We start from the raw sequence: 17424 nt of genomic DNA, 5'->3' as shown, positions 1-17424 counted from the left end.
AGATTTGAGGGGCAACCTTGTAAATGTAAGAGATTTAGGAGTTCATACTTTTTTATCTTCTTTTTAACAATGAAGCCAATGCCTCTTAACTAATATATAAAACCTTATGTTTCTAGTATTTTTATCTGAAATTCTGCAATTTTGCCATTTCTCTAATCAAGGGAATAATATAATTCTTTTGTAGGCAAGAATTATTTATGTGCACATATACTTTTCTTACTGTTAAGTTTTGACTTTTGAATGTATTTATAAAAATTGTTTGCAGTAATTAAAATTACTTGTGACCTACAATTTATAAATATAATTAAAACATCTGCAATCATTCATTTTCCGTACCATATTTCTTTATATTATTATAAACTAAAAATATATAGCTAATTTAAAAACATGGAAATATAATACCAACTAAGAATTGCAAAGAAAGGAATATTTTTTTAAAATTCTGTCATTGTTTGATCTTCTCTGGAAATTTTTATTTCAGACAAATGCTAAGAGTCATAATACATAATAATAGTTGTTCATACAAGTCATGACTTCTGCAAAAATATGTGTCATGTCATCAAAATTAAGAACAAAATAAATAAGTTAAATAGCCAAATAATAAATAAATTCAAACATTTAATAACTTCACATAAATTTTGATGATCAAAGCAGCATTGAAATCCTTTGTTATCAATGACAAACTAAATTTATAGAAATTGTCTAGAGCAGAGAATACAAAAACAGCTTTACAAATATCAAAAATAAAATTTTGCTTTCCATGCAAAAATTTAACACATGAAAAAAATTGAATTTTTCTCAAAATTTACCATAATATATGTCAATTTTACCATAATATATGTCAATTAAACCTATCCAACTATTTTTAATATAACAGATACTTTTATGCTTTATAAAATATTACTATTCTGTCTAATATTTTGTCTAATTAGAAACAAATTTGAAAAAAAATAAGTCCAAAATAAAGTTTTTTTAAAAGAGAGGGGGTGCCTACAGCCAAATCTTAATTAAAAGGTGTTAATTACATTAATTATTGGGTTAATTACAGTAATAATTCACCCAGTTTTCAATAATTTGTATATTATTGGCAATGTATAAAAAAGAAGGCAATCTATAGAAAAATACTAGTTAAGCTATTAAAATAAGTCACGAAAAGCTGTTATTGGAAAGATATTAATTCGTAGAATATTTTTAGAAAATTCAAATGATCCATAGATCATTGATATTTGAAGAGGTAGAATAACTTCACCTCAGGAATCTGCCAACTTTAGTTCGGCTTAATATAATGATGGCACTACTTAGATATTCTATTGTTGTGCTTCCCCTATTTCATCTAATTTCTCATTTCTTTCAAATTATGTTGTTTGGAGGAATAGTAATTATAATCAAGAAAATAGTTATGATCAATCTAATAAGTTAATCAGAATGGCATTAGACTTCATGACTACACGACATTTATTGATAAATTTCATGAATACATTAGATGCATTTTACAACGAAAATATACATCTATCTATACAATCAAAAATTGAATATATGCTTGCCTGTTGGTGCTCTACATAACAGACTGTTTGTCTACAGCTGCCAAATCTAGCATGTATACACTTTGCAGGACAAAGACTTTTTTTAAAAATTGTAATTAACAATTAGATATATCTTCCAAAAATATTACCACAGTAATATTACTTTTACATTATTTTAAAAATTATCTTTTTTTACAGATATCAAATTTAAATATCACACATTTTATTTATTTGATATCATTAAATTTTTAAAAATATTTCTTTCTTCATCTGAAATATTTCTTATAAATGAAATTCAAAATAATTTATTTTATAAAATTATTTAATCAAAATTTATTCTCTTATTAAAGTTAATAATAACTCCAAAGTAAATTTTCACTTAACTATAATCAAGGTTATACTGATGATCTTGGCCCTTTCACTTTCATGATGTACAATATTTTTGTGAATTTTTCTATTTCTTCTATGATTCTTCATTCCACTTAATAATCTTACTAAAAATATTTTCTTGTGTATCATTTCTTCTAACAATATAATATAATCACTTTCATCTACTTCTAATAGATTTATTTTTCCTTGTAATAGTATTCAACTTCCAATCAATTATACTTTTTTTTTCCCATTCATTTCTCCAATTTTTATTCCATGTTCTTCAGGGTCCTTTTCAAGGAAGAAAGAATTCTAATAAATATATATATATATATCCCTCCATACTTACATTTTTTTTAAATAGGTGTTTGTATGGACAATAAATATTTTTGAAAAGCTTTTTTTATTCACAATTTCACTTAAGCTAATGGAAAATTATGAAGTTATATAAAAATTCACATTTTTCCAGTGCAATTTGTACAGATTTTAGCATAAGACACTGTTTAATATATATTTTGACTTGTATCTTTCAGCATATTAATTTTGCTATCGCTCTAAATGTTTTACCTCTCTCATTATTAAAATTAAAATATTCCTTTATTGAATGAAGAATAAGAAAGCAATTTCAATTATTTGTCATCCAAGCAATGTATATACATTTGCTGACATCACTAAACACATTTAGAATGACCAAAATTCATGCCTAGTAAGTGGAAATAGGATTATAGGATCATTTATAGAACCTGTTAACCATTCACTTGTTTACTGTGAAATCTGCTTTCTTTCCATTCTGTGGTTTAAGGATAGGAATGATAATAAATCAATCATGTTTAAATAGACTATTTTGTCAAATTTTTATTTAGAAAATTTAACTGTAAAATTTTAGCAAAAGCAACTCTTTCATTCAAATGGAAATTAAACATGCTAAAACTTTTGTCTAATCAACATTTTAAGTACTAAACTATATAGCCATTTTTTTACTAAAAAAAAGAACACACTTACTAATGAATAAAGAGGATGACTGAAAAGAGATGATGGATATCCAAGTTATAACGGAGTAGATATAAAGAAGACATGCAGCTTAATAGCAGTACAGTTCTGCCAACTCAAGGATCATCATTCAGTCCTGAACCAGTGGGCCAAATTGCAATTGCAAGCACAAATTAGAAGGACTATAATTAACGACTAGTGTAATTTTTAATCAGTCACAGATATTACTTTTTAAAACTTTTTGTTTACAAACAAAACATAATTAGCACTTACGCATATTTTATTAACCATTAATTTTACACTGTCCTTTAATGCCCTGCTTGCAATTCATATATTTTTAAAATCCATCTCTAAACACAAACTTATTGAATGAAAAAATTTATATTCCATCTGTTAAGTTTTGCATTATGAAATATTTTTTCACACCAGCTGCAGATTTTTAGTTTTTGTAATGTGATTGTAGATATTTACTTTCCTTTTTGACATTTTCACTAAAGCAAAAAAACTTTTATCCTTTAAAAAGTTTATTATTTGACAATACTGACAATTGTTTTCAAAGAATATTCCTAATATTTTCTTAATAGAGCTTTAATAAACTTAGTTGTACTTTCATATTCTTTTATTTTCTATTGAAAGAAACAATTCTTTCATTAAATATAGTATATACAGATATTCTATAATTTTCTGTTTCTTAATTTTTTTGCTGGTATAATATTTGATCATGCATTGATATTTAACTTAATATTAAAATGCTTTATCTCAAAGGCATATTTAGAAATAATTCATTTTCATATGAATTTTATATTTTATGTCTTATCAAGCCACAAAAGAAGAAATTATAAATAGTTCAAAATCAGTACTACTAAGATTAGGTACCAGAGTTGGCTAATTCATAATAAAGAATAGAAACATTGCAAATGTTAATAGTAATTTATTAAAAAGCATATATCATTAGATTTTACAAAAATATTTTTCTAAAATACAATATGTACATCTTTGGCAATAATTTAACTACTCTCCAACTTAATAACGACCAAGCAATTTTAGTGGATTAAAAATATAAATATAACCAACTTCTCCATCAAGTCCTTTTCCTTGTAATTTAACTTTAAAATTAGAACTCAATAAATGATATTCTGCAATTATTTGTTTGCACTGACACTTTTATAGATATTATGCCAAACTGAATTTAAAATTATGGAACCAATTATATGAGCATGTTTGTCACATATATGCCTATGACAATTCAAAAATATAAAAAAGACAAAAAAAAAATAATTAAAGGGAATGTAAAAAAGTCATGCATTACATAGTTAATGAATTATTATTAAACTATGCACATAGCAAAAATAATTTTTAAGTAGTTTAATAGCAAGTTAATATACTTTTTTTTAATTATTATTTCTTAGTACTGAAAAGTTTGGTTTAAAAGTCTAATTTTAGCAGGAAAGTATAAAAATGCATGATCTTTACATTAATTAATTCAGATAAACCAAAAGATTAAAAAATGGTAAAATATTTGGCAACAGCTCATAATAAAAAAAAATTTAAAAAAAGAAAAAACACAAATTTGCAACTGAAAATTAATGCATAAAATTATATTCAATTAAAAATATAAAATTCTAGATTATAAATTTCAAGATTAACAATTAAGGATTAAAATTACCACCAATAAAATCATGATTCAAGTGCTTAGCAACTCGTATTCTCTTGCTTATTGTTTGCATTCCTTTGCAATACTTAATTTCATTAGAGCATTTAAAACACTGTTGTACTGTAAAGCAATTTACTTTGAGTTTTTCTATCACAGTGCATCAGATTCTCACTTTCAGTTGTTTCAGAGATGAAGATTCTTTTACATCTTTTCCTAAATATAATCTGACTTCTTGTTCTCCTAATTCTTGAGTAAAAAGTTTAATTGCAGCATGCAGTTGATGAATAATATTATTATATGTAGTTTTATTCACTGATGGTGATTTAAAATCAAGCTTGACAGGTTTTGCAGCTGCCATTGGTACAGACTTATTTGAATCCTTTAAAAATGCCTTATTAGGAACCTGTTTTTCTTGTGAATGATCAACAGCTAGTCGTTCATTACATTCAATGGTTTGTTTATGTGTTATTTTAATTTCACATACTTCTACTTCAGGCATTGTCCTGCGTTTTTTTCTCGGAGGTTCTTCGTTATCAAGCAAAATTATTTCAGGTGAACAGCTTTTATTTAATTGCCAGTGACTTCTAAGCAGTTGTGCTTCATAACAAATTCTTGGATTTTGATGTTTTTCTAACAATTTCAATGACAAATCTGGAATGAAAAAAAAAAAAAAAAAATAGAAAGAAAAATGAAACTTTCAAAAATAGTATTCTTAATATTTAAGTCTACAAATGCGCCTGTTAACAAGTATGTCTATGATAAGTATGCCATTAAGACAAATAAGTAAGTAGTTAAGGCGATTAGAATTAGATATGATGTCCGTTATATTCTTTAGAAAATTCACACATTTTAAAATAGATAAATAGCTAATTACATAGTAATTCTTCCTCCTTCTTACCATCAGCAATAGCAATTATATAGAAGCATTTTGCATACTTTTACATTCTCCATAAATGTAAAGAATAATATCACACTGTATCTCCAGCAAAGAATTATATCATTCTCCAGCAAAGAATTATATCACACTGTATCAAAAAATCAATTTAAAAATTTAATTTTATAACCACCTAATATTTCTCTTTCATTAGAATTTTACATTAAATATAATATCTAAGTAACCAGTAAAATTTAATATAGATTTTAATGTTTATATTCAGAAGAATGAAATTTTTTACCTATTCCAGCAGACAAGATTACATCTCTGCTGAAATTTTTCTTTTTCAAAGATATTAAAGCTTTTAAAATTTCAGCTTCATCATGACTAGCAAGAATATCTTTGTATTTTTGGATGCCTTCTGTAGCTACATTTTTCCAACTCTGGAGAGAAAAAAAAAGCAAAAGTCATAAAAAAATCAAGAAATTCTGATCAAGTATATTTTCAATATTACAATATCTTTATAAGCTTTTAATTTTAAAGAAAGAATGCTTTATGATGGTTTTAGAACAGATCTGCAGCAGCATTTTGTTTACTAGCAGGGGGGGGGGGGGCATAAATGAGATTAGAGATAGCAAGATTAAAAGAAGGAATGTAATCTTGTTAAAAGCAAGAAAGTACTTCATTATTTAAATACATAAATAAATAGACAAAAGGAAAGGAATTGAAGAAATCATTATAGTAAAAAAAGTGATCAATTCTTAATTATTTATAACTTGGATTAGTAGAGAAATTCATAGAAATAGTGATTTTATGCACTTTCATATCCCAAAAATTTAAGAATGTGATCCTATATTTAAGAACACCTTTATAAGATGGCAAATGAATAGCAAGTAAAGTATATAATGAAATTAAATTAACATAAATCCATACATTTTTTTTATATTCTAAACTAAAACAAAAGTCATATAGTAAGAAAATAACCTAAACCCCATCAAGACCCGTCATAAAAAAAATAACAATAATAGATTTAAATCTTTGAAGACAAAATGTTAAAAGCATCTTGTTTATAATCAGGACTTGTCTTGATGGGGTTTAGGTTATTTTCTTCTTTCTTTCTATTTGTTCTTGATGTCCAACAAATGCATGGTCACTTTTAATCATTTCAAAGGTAGTAGTTGTTGTTTTTTTTTTAAATGCATCTTTTTGAGAGTTTCTTTAATTTTTATCATAACAAGCAAGTAGTCTTTTGGGTATTATTTTTTTTAATACTTAAAAAGATATCAGACAGTAACAGTAATGGTATTGTCCCATTATGGATTTATGTAGTCACTAACATTGTTTCTAATGGAGAAAAATTATTTGTAGTTTTGAAAAAGTTAATTGTATTTAGTCCATATTAATCAGCCATGTATTAAGTTATTTTAATATAGCAATTTCAATCATTTCTTCATTGTTCTAGTTTTAGTTTTTGTTTGCAAGCCAACTGATTTCAAATAATTGCTATATTACTTCATTGTCTGTCACATCAAATTATTATCAATACCCATAAACATGTTCTAATGAGACTGAAATATCCTCATATTCATATAATGTCAGATGAAAAAACTCTGGTGTAAAAAAAAAAAAAACATGTACAAAAAAAAATAATGTAATTAAAAGGCAAACAATAGCATTCATGATCAAAAGAATTTAATTGGCTTGAATATTCCACTGATGTTAGCTGACAGCCACTTGAATATCACTTATCTACTTAGAATTCATACCTAACAAATAACAAAACAAACATGTATTCAACAAATGACTGAACATATAAAAAGAAAGCTGATTTAGTTTATTATTATTTTATGGCTGTTATATTAATTCAGAACAAAGGAAGGATAAAATATAGTGAAGGAATTAATTAAAATTATAAAATGGAACTCTACAAATTGTTTTATAGATTTAGAGAGAGAGACTTTCAAGAATATGAACAATAAATAGCATTAGTACAAATAATATAAATAATGGGGGGGGGGAGTTACTAATGTATTTATAAAAGATTTAAAACCATGAGGAGGAAATGAAGGACTTTGTACAAATATGATAATCAAAAATTATTCATAAATAAAGATAATATAAAGCACATTTGAATGAAAATAAAAAAATACCTTGAGAGAAAAAAGGGTAGCTTGCTTTGTTTTTGTCATATTTTAGCTGATTTGAAAAATATACTTCTTGGCTGAAACAGAAATAAATAATATCTGTATTGAACACATTTAAATCGCATAACATTCAAGCAATAATTTTGATTTAAAAAAAATATTTTTAAATTTAATTCATGCAAGAAATCTAAAAACTAAATACCTTTTTTTTTAAATTTAAATTTTTAGAAAATAATTTTTACTATTTACACGTTATCATTAAAAGAATAAGAATTACTTAATCAAAACTTATTTTTAAAAACTCATTATAACGTAAAGATAACAAGGGGTGTCTGTTTAATTAAAACATCGAAATGTTTAAAAAATGGTATATTTATTAAAAAAGATTATGAAAAGCATAACATAAGAACATTAGAATGATCTCCCCCCCCCCCATGTATTTCAAACACAAGAATAAAGATGAAAAATTAAAATAATCACTAAATAACAAAAGAATAGAGCATATTTGCATTAAATACAGTAAAGGATATATTCTACTCCAGAATGTATTTTAAGTACTTATTCTCTTTCATTTACCATAACCATTTACACATAAGTGAATGCTATAAATCAAAAACTCATTTTATATTTAATCCTGTAAATTTTTAACTTCATCAACCAAGTAGAAATATTTTATTTGTTTCAAAAGTAAAGAAAGTAACAATACCAACAAAAACAAAAGTCATAAAAAGTATTAAAAATACAAGAAAATTACAATTTTTAAAAATTGTACATTGTAATTCAGTTTCACAATTTTATCAAATATCGGTTCATGGACACATGTGATAATTAAAGAATTTGGCATAATTAGTAGTAATCTATATTCCGCCTTGCTTTATGCGAAATTTAAATTTCTAAATTAAAAAAAAATACTCATTTAATATTGATTCGGTTTTGGTTCACTTCAAAATTCCTCGTTCGAAAATTTAAAACTAAATAAAAGTACAGAAAAAAGGATTATGTAGTATTTTAAAAATGGACGAAATTCAAAGAAGTGCAATGCTTTCAAAATCAGAGAAAACAGAAATTGCTTTAACCTGCGACTATTACATTACATTTACAGCAAGGAATATAAGACTTACAATTTTCCTCTATAAACAAAGTTTCTTTCAGAGACGAGTTAGTTAAGATCCAAAGAAATCAATCAAATTCGGATAACAAGCAATAAATTCGAATTATATTAAATTCTCGTTGAAATAAATTTACGACATTTCAATATTTTGTCCATTAAATTTAAAAATAAAATGTAAACAAATAGCTTTCAATAAGCATATTCAAATACAAGAAGCTTTGTAGGAACAGGTTGTGAGTAACGCAACTCATCATCGCAAGTTATTGTGGTTCACACGTAACTAAATATTATAAATAATTATTAATGTTTTGTATTTGTTTAATTGTTATAATTGTTCATGTTTGTTTTTAAAGTAATTGCATCAAAAATATTTTATATATTATTTTTGTTTTAAATGAAACTATTTTTCTGCTGTTGCATCTGGCAACGAGATTGATATTGTAAAAATAAATAGAACGAGTGAGATGCTCGCCGTTGCTTGGATTTGACGTAGTTTGTGATTTTATTTTAATTTCTTTAAAATACTTTAAATCGTTGGTCGTAATATCCTAAAATAAGAAATGTTTATTTTATGTATCGAGCGTTTACAATCTGCACATTAAAACGCAGAGTCATACGCCGATAAAGTGGTGACCCGGAAACAGAACTGCAATGGCGACCAGCGAAAAACACGAACCGAAACTAAGTGCAACGGAAACTGCAGCTAATGGTGAAGTAGCCAAGGTTAGTATAAAAATACCTCCATTTTGGACAGAAAAGCCAGAAATTTGGTTTTACCAAGTGGAGGCGCAATTTTCCATTAGTGGTATTAAATCGGAGGAAACAAAATTTCATTATTTAATTGCGCAGATGGAACCAAGATTTGTTGAAAATTTATGGGATATAGTCACTGATGCTAATGAAAATAAATATACCGCTGCGAAGGAGAGATTGCTGAATGCCTTTAAAGAAAGCGAAAATAGACGTATTCAGCGTCTCGTGTCAGAAATGGAGTTAGGCGATTTACGGCCAACTCAACTACTTCAAAAAATGCGTAGTTTGGCGACAGATGGGATTTCGGATAATGTGTTGAAAACTCTATTTCTTCAAAAAATGCCGGATTCCATCCGAAATATCCTAATCGTCAGCAATGAAGATATCCGGAAACTTGCCGAAATGGCTGACCGTATTGTAGAAATGCATCCGAATCGGGAAATATATGCTACATCTAGAGGTGATATACAGCAGGATAGTGAAATAAATAGTTTACGTTCACAAATTGTTTCTTTAGAGCGTAAAATCAACCGCTTACAACTTGAACGCAGTCGTTCAAGGAGCAGAGCTGCTAATCAAAACAATCGGGGGCGCAGCGCGTCTCGTAAACGATTTAATCCTGCTGGTAAGTACTGTTTTTATCATTATAAATTTGGAGCAAAGTGTCATCCCGATAAATGCAAGAAACCTTGCGAGTGGAAAAATGCAAATTCGGAAAACTAGCATCAGCAGCAGACTTAACGGCGAGTTCTGCTGCGGAAGTAAATCAAGATTGCCGTAAATACCGTCTATTTGTCTTTGACAAAACAACGGGTTTGCGTTTTCTTGTGGACAGTGGAGCTGATGTTAGCATTTTTCCCAATACCGCAAAACAAATTTCAACTAGTGATTATAAATTATATGCTGCAAATGGAACTGAAATTGAAACATATGGAACGAAAGTTTTAACCCTTGATTTGGGATTACGTCGTGAATTCCAATGGCCTTTTGTCATAGCAAATATCAAACAGCCAATTTTAGGAGCAGATTTCCTAAATCGTTTCCATTTGTTAGTTGACGTTAAGAATAAAACATTAATTGATGGAATAACTAACCTCTCTACTGAAGGTAAAGTTGCACCTGCCTTAAACGTCAGTGTAAATACAATGTACAGTGCCTGTAAATATTCAGATTTATTGTATTTGTACCCATCTATTACAAAACCTAATTTTTTTATTTCTGATGTAAAGCATACTATAAAACACCACATAGAAACTAGGGGACCACCAGTGTACTCTAAGGCAAGACGATTAGATCCGAAGAAATTAGAAACTGCCAAACAGGAATTTAAGTTTATGCTGGACAATAATATTATTCGTCCATCTAAATCAGAGTGGGCCAGTCCACTGCATATGGTCTCGAAGAAAGATGGATCTTTCCGACCATGCGGGGACTACAGAAGGTTGAATGACCAAACACTCCCAGATAGATATCCAATTCCTAGACTCGAAGATTTTCAGCACATTTTGCCAAACAAAGTCATATTTTCTAAAATTGATCTTTTTAAGGCCTATTTTCATATTCCTGTTGCAGAGGAGGACAAGAAAAAAACAGCTATTATTACTCCGTTTGGACTTTACGAATTTAACAGAATGAGTTTTGGTTTGCGGAATGCTCCGGCAACATTCCAAAGATTTATTCACGAAGTATTTCGAAATTTAGACTTTGTGTTCCCTTATTTAGATGATGTATTGATTGCCTCTTCTAGTGCAGAAGAACATCGCTCACATCTCAAAATTGTTTTTCAACGCTTAAATGATTACGGGCTTCGCATAAATGTCAGCAAATCAGTTTTCGGAGTTGATTCACTAGAATTTTTGGGCTATAAAATTTCGGCTAAAGGATCAAGGCCTCTGCCTGAAAAAGTAAAGGCCATATTAGAGTATCCATTGCCAAACACCCTTCAAAAATTGCGTACATTTTTAGGTATGCTAAACTTCTATCGTCCATACATAAAAAATGCTGCGGCAACTCAAGCCCCTCTTCATGAATTTTTAAAAGGTGCCAAAAAGAAAGATCAGAGAAAAGTGCCTTGGAGTGAGGCAACTGTAAAATTATTTGAAAAATGCAAAATGGATATAGCAGAAGTTGCAATGTTGACATATCCAAATTCCGATTATCCTCTGTCTCTTCACACAGACGCATCGGATTTGGCTATAGGAGCAGTTTTGCAACAACACGAACCTGATGGGTTGAAACCTATCGCATTTTTTTCAAAAAAGTTAAATGAGGCACAAACCAATTATTCGACGTACGATCGTGAACTTTTGGCTATTTATTTGTCCGTAAAACATTTTAAGCATTATTTGGAAGGTAGAGATTTCCAAATCTTCACTGATCATAAACCTTTAGTTTTTGCTTTTAAGCAAAAGAACGACAAAGCATCGCCAAGACAGTTGAGACATTTACAGTATATTTCTCAATTTACCACAAATATATGTCATGTAAAGGGTCAGGAAAATATTGTCGCAGATACATTATCGATAATTGCTAATGTTAACCTGCCAACTATAGACTATGATCAAATTGCTGAAGCCCAAACTGATGATGACGAACTGAAACAACTGCGACTTTACAGTAAATCCTTGAAATTTAAGCAGTGTCAACTTCCATCCGGAAAATCTTTATGGTGCGACACATCTACATCAAAGGTTAGACCTTTTATTCCAAAGCCTTTTCGTATGCGGATGTTTCAACAAATCCATTGTTTAGCTCACCCCGGAATTCGTACAACAGTTAAAGAAATGTCATCACGATTCATTTGGTCTTCACTGAAACAGGAAGTTCGCAACTGGACACGAGCATGTCTACATTGCCAAAAAAATAAAATTTCGCGGCATACAAAGTCCGAATTTGGAAATTTTAAACCGCCTGATGATCGTTTTAGTGTAATTCATATTGATTTGATTGGGCCGTATTCTCCATCGGATGGATACATCTATTGTTTGACATGCATCGATAGACACACATCTTGGATGGAAGTGGTTCCTTTACGGCAGATCACTGCTGAAGTTGTTGCACAAGCTTTTTACGAATGCTGGATAACACGATTTGGAGTACCTTCTCTCGTGGTTACGGATCGAGGAACTCAGTTTACTTCAGAATTATTCAGAAAATTAGCAATCATTTGTGGTGTAAAATTACGGCATACGACGTCTTATCATCCCCAAAGCAATGGAAAGATAGAACGCCTACATCGCACGCTAAAAGCAGCCATTAGATGTCACAACTGTATTCGATGGACTGAGTCGTTGCCTACGGTTCTCATGGGTTTACGAGCTTCTCTTCGAGACGATTGTAGTTTTACAATAGCAGAAATGGTATTTGGTAAATCTATCAAATTACCTGCTGAATTTTTTGAAGATTCGAAAACTGTGTCCATTACAGATTCTTTTGTTGATAATCTGCGAAAACAGATGCAGTTAATAAAACCAAGAATACCCAAGCAAAAATGTAAACAACACATTTTTGTTCCACAAGATTTAAATACAACTACTCACGTATTTCTTAGGATTGATCGCGTAAAAAAACCCTTAGAACCGCCATATGAAGGACCATTTTTAGTATTACAACGAACGCAAAAATTTTTCACGTTATTAATCAAAGGTGAACATGTAAATATTTCTATTGATCGAATTAAACCAGCCTATAAGTTAACACATTTTGACACTTCTGATGCTCCATTGCCATCAACTGTTAACAGTCCTGCATCTTGTGAACTCAAAAGAAGTGGCTCAACTGAAAGGATGCAACATAAGAATGCATTAAGTGATTCAATAAAGGACGAGAAACTGCCTGCTTTAACCACACAAACACGTTGTGGAAGGAAAATAAAACGACCTGTGCGTTTTACAGACGATGCATAAAATGTTGTTCTAGTGCATTCTATTCATATTAAATTTAAATGTCATTTTCAATTTTTTTTCTAATTAACGTAACTTCGTTACTGGCAAGGGAGTGATGTAGGAACAGGTTGTGAGTAACGCAACTCATCATCGCAAGTTATTGTGGTTCACACGTAACTAAATATTATAAATAATTATTAATGTTTTGTATTTGTTTAATTGTTATAATTGTTCATGTTTGTTTTTAAAGTAATTGCATCAAAAATATTTTATATATTATTTTTGTTTTAAATGAAACTATTTTTCTGCTGTTGCATCTGGCAACGAGATTGATATTGTAAAAATAAATAGAACGAGTGAGATGCTCGCCGTTGCTTGGATTTGACGTAGTTTGTGATTTTATTTTAATTTCTTTAAAATACTTTAAATCGTTGGTCGTAATATCCTAAAATAAGAAATGTTTATTTTATGTATCGAGCGTTTACAATCTGCACATTAAAACGCAGAGTCATACGCCGATAGCTTTTAGCGCGAAGAATTTTATAACCAATACAGTCACAGTGATACTAATTTAGAAAAAGGGTATCAAAAGTTAAAAGAGGAAAAAAAAAAAAAAAAACTATATTCAAATTTTCTATAACTTTGAAAAATCTAAATTAGTTTTATACCTTCTGTAATAAACTCTTAAAAAATATTTAACAAACTTTATTCAAAATCCAATGCACAATAGAGATGCATAATCCACGATTTTTTGAATAACAAATAATATTGCTTTTGTTATTTTTAAATATGCTTTCCAAATATCTGTTATTTCAATCATATTATTAATTAAAAATTATTACTTAATATTAAATGTAAAATTTATTAATTGTAATTAATACTTAATTTACTAATTTAAGTAACGTGTGATTGAATTAATTTATCTGTTTCAGCTTACTTCTTAAATTTTATTTTTTTTCTCAAAACTATTTATTTAATTTATTTATTAGAGTGAACCATTTTCTGGAAAAGATGAGTTAAAAATATACGCATTTCTTTAAAATGTTTAGTCCTATATTCTACCAATAGATGTCGCCAGCAGTAAACAGAATACATGTAATCAAAGTCAATCATGTCACGAGCAATTAAAAATGATCTGTATGGAATAGTGCATCATCAAATAGGAATATCGGTCACTGCCGTAAAGTGGAGAGGTGACTTCGCACTTTCCGATGAAATCACCGCTCCGATAAATTTCAGTGATATGCAATTCAATGTTACGATACGATAATTCCAATAAACGGTCCGTTCACTTTTCAATCCAATCACAGATTTCTTTCGAGAGCTTCCATTGGACAGATCGTATCGATTGTTACTTTCCAGTAAAGTCACCGCTCCGGCAAATTTCAGTGATAACGTATCGATTGTTACTTTCTATCGTGATCCAAAACCTGTAATCGAAATATCACCAGTAAGATCGTATCAAGAATTTGAATCATACCCCTCTTTGAAAAGTATTGATCACTTGTATTTGTGACTTTTTGATATTGGTTACGTAATAACCGCTCTTAAAATATTCGTCATCCCTAATGCACAATGAGACATAAAGAAAAAAGTTTTATATAAAAAAATTAGATTCACTGAAACACCTGCAATAAAAGCATGAGAGATAAATCTTGCTCGCATTGCTGGATTTATGATCACGTTACAACAATAATAAATTCTTTCCTAATTCTCAATAACTGGAACAAAAGAAAAAACAACATAAACATGGGGCCCAACATCTAAAAGTTCCAAGAGCAAAGTAACCATAATAAAAAAAATCCAAAACTTCTGCAAAAACAAAAAAAGAAGAAGGAGAAAAGGTAAAATTCTATTAATGCAGAAATATTTTTTGAAAACAAGAATTTTTTCTCCCATTTCAGCGTACATTAATAGTATATTAATAATAATTTAAAAAATGTGGCATTTCTTTTAATTAGCATTATTATTTTAAAGATTCAAATCATTTTATAGTACAAAAAAAAAGTAAAGAGATGTGGTGACGCTTTATAAGCCAGATAACAGCTACGAGAATACTACACAATAGCTGTTAGAAGGTTGCGTTTCTTTTCAGCATCCTAAGTCACCAATGTAGCTATTGGCGATAGCGAGGACCGAACTCGCAGTGTTTGAGTTCTTAGTCCCGTAACATGACCACAAGACAAAAGTAATTACTCATGTCTGGTAGCTGTTATCTGGCTTATAAAGCGTCACTACATATTAAAACAAGCAGAACGGGATGAGACACATCTTTTGATCTATACCAGGAACAATCCTATTACAAGCAATTAAAATCTAAGATATTTGAACCCACATTTGTTAATTGATCATGTAAATGTGTTAAATACTTTTTTTTTTCTTTTTGCATCCAACAAGGGTTACGAGGGAAATCCAGTATATTTTGTGCATCTTGTGACCTTTCCCGAAAATTAGGAAAATGCAATCACTGTAGTGAACAACATAAATCTATATCTCATTCCAGACCTTCCTTTACTCGTGAATAAATCTTATAAAGCAGAAAATATCTAACAAATGATGAAGCTATACAGAGATTCCAAAAGGCCTCTGAATCAACGAAGTATTGACATATGCTATTGAAATTAACCCAGTTCTAATTGAAACTAACGGGAATATAAATGACAAATTCAGATTACTGGGCCAGAATAGTTGGCCAGCAATCCTTTGGTCTAATATATGTTAGAGGACTGAGATATTAGTGCAGTTGTTTAATTGTGCATTAAAACGTTCTTTTATTTAAATTTAAATATAATGGTTTTGGTTGAGTATGTGCCTTTAATTAATATTAAATGCTTCTCATGCGCGTAAAAATTCATATTATTTACAATCAAATTTATATATATGTGTGTGTGTGTGTGTGTGTTGGAACATCATAAAATTCAATTTCTTGAATTCAATTATACGGCTTCTATGCTTCAATCGAGTTACTTTGTTTTGTCTGTCACTTTCTGCGGGTATAAATTGCACCACCTCAGTCGGAGTGAAAGGTAATCTCAAAGAAATTATTCTCAACAGATAAGGCACAGGCGTCAGTTGGCCAACTCGTTCACAACAAAATCTCTCTACATAGAGAAATGACCAACAGGTATCCTTCTAGAAGTCTAGAAGGATACTTGTTGGTCAATGTGTCCCAAGCGGGGAAACTCCTAAAATCAAAAGATTTATCTCGAACTGTCACTCCACAGAGCAAGAATTCGAATTGCTTCCATTTTCATATTGAATTTTTTTACAATAAGTCAATAATTTCAGTTCCTATTTTTAAAAAATATACTATTAACACAATAATAACAAAAATATTAATTCTCATTTCAAAGGTCATAAGAGCTGTAACACTATTCTTTGCAGATTGCACTATTCTTTGGATACTGCAATAACCTTCTAAAGCAATCTGTTGTTTTTTTTCCAAATAGATGGCTAAGTCAACCTCTCTTTTATTCTAGAGCTCACAATGCATATTTGATTCGTCCAGTTTCTTTTTTACATGCGCATTTTTCACGTTTTCTAAAGAATCTTGCTCGGTAAGCTCCGAGTATACCGTTACTAGCATGTATTTGACTAGAAGCTGTTTATTTGTGCAAAGAGCTTTTTTTCTGCTTATGTGTCCTTCACAGAAGATAATTACCTTATTTGATATTCTTCCTTAATTTCATTTTTATATGCATTTCTTTGTTGTATAATTAAGTTGTTGAATGAAACTCACGTCAATTACTTTTTTTAAATAGCTAGTTTTGCTAAAGTACCTTCTTTTTTTTTAGCTAAAGAAACCATAATGGACCTTAATCCAATATAGTTCAATCATTTTTCCATAATAAAGTATTTAAATTTTAGCTCCTCCATTATTAGCTTTTCTTCTTTACTGATTGTAGAAACGTCAATGTTGTTTTGAGTTTTAATATTATCTTGATGTAATTTCATACTAATGATTGTTATCATCTCAGTTCTTTCATTTTTCAGAGATAATTTCCAAAAATATAATTAAAAAAATTCAATTTTTACAACATTAAAAAAAAACATCGTTTCGACAATGAGTCAAATTATTCGTCTTGTAAATTTTCTCTGTATTTTGGCTATTTTCTTATTTAT

General features: G+C 29.1%; 1 protein-coding gene across 1 annotated transcript; it reads right to left on the bottom strand.

Annotated features, from left to right (window-relative positions):
• Positions 1–3834: 3834 nt before the first annotated feature.
• On the bottom strand, positions 3835–9001 carry LOC129963585 (uncharacterized). Its single transcript, XM_056078050.1, has 4 exons — positions 8676–9001; positions 7561–7631; positions 5712–5853; positions 3835–5187 (listed from the first exon to the last, which is right to left on the bottom strand). Exons 2-4 carry the CDS (start codon positions 7597–7599, stop codon positions 4697–4699), a joined length of 672 nt encoding a protein of 223 aa, XP_055934025.1. The 5' UTR covers positions 7600–7631; positions 8676–9001; the 3' UTR covers positions 3835–4696.
• Positions 9002–17424: the final 8423 nt, after the last annotated feature.

This window comes from Argiope bruennichi, chromosome 3, assembly GCF_947563725.1.
Source record: "Argiope bruennichi chromosome 3, qqArgBrue1.1, whole genome shotgun sequence".
Lineage (NCBI taxonomy): Eukaryota > Metazoa > Arthropoda > Arachnida > Araneae > Araneidae > Argiope > Argiope bruennichi.
The sequence above is the reverse complement of the archived record's forward strand: the minus strand, read 5'-3'. Positions and strand labels throughout refer to the sequence as shown.

Excerpts from the sequence above, each read along its gene's own strand:
- LOC129963585 (XM_056078050.1), bottom strand. The coding sequence starts at position 7,599 with ATGACAAAAACAAAGCAAGCTACCCTTTTTTCTCTCAAG. Across the intron at positions 5,854-7,560 it reads CTACCCTTTTTTCTCTCAAG|AGTTGGAAAAATGTAGCTAC; the intron begins GTATTTTTTTAT and ends TTTTCTCTCCAG. Across the intron at positions 5,188-5,711 it reads AATCTTGTCTGCTGGAATAG|ATTTGTCATTGAAATTGTTA; the intron begins GTAAAAAATTTC and ends TTTTCATTCCAG.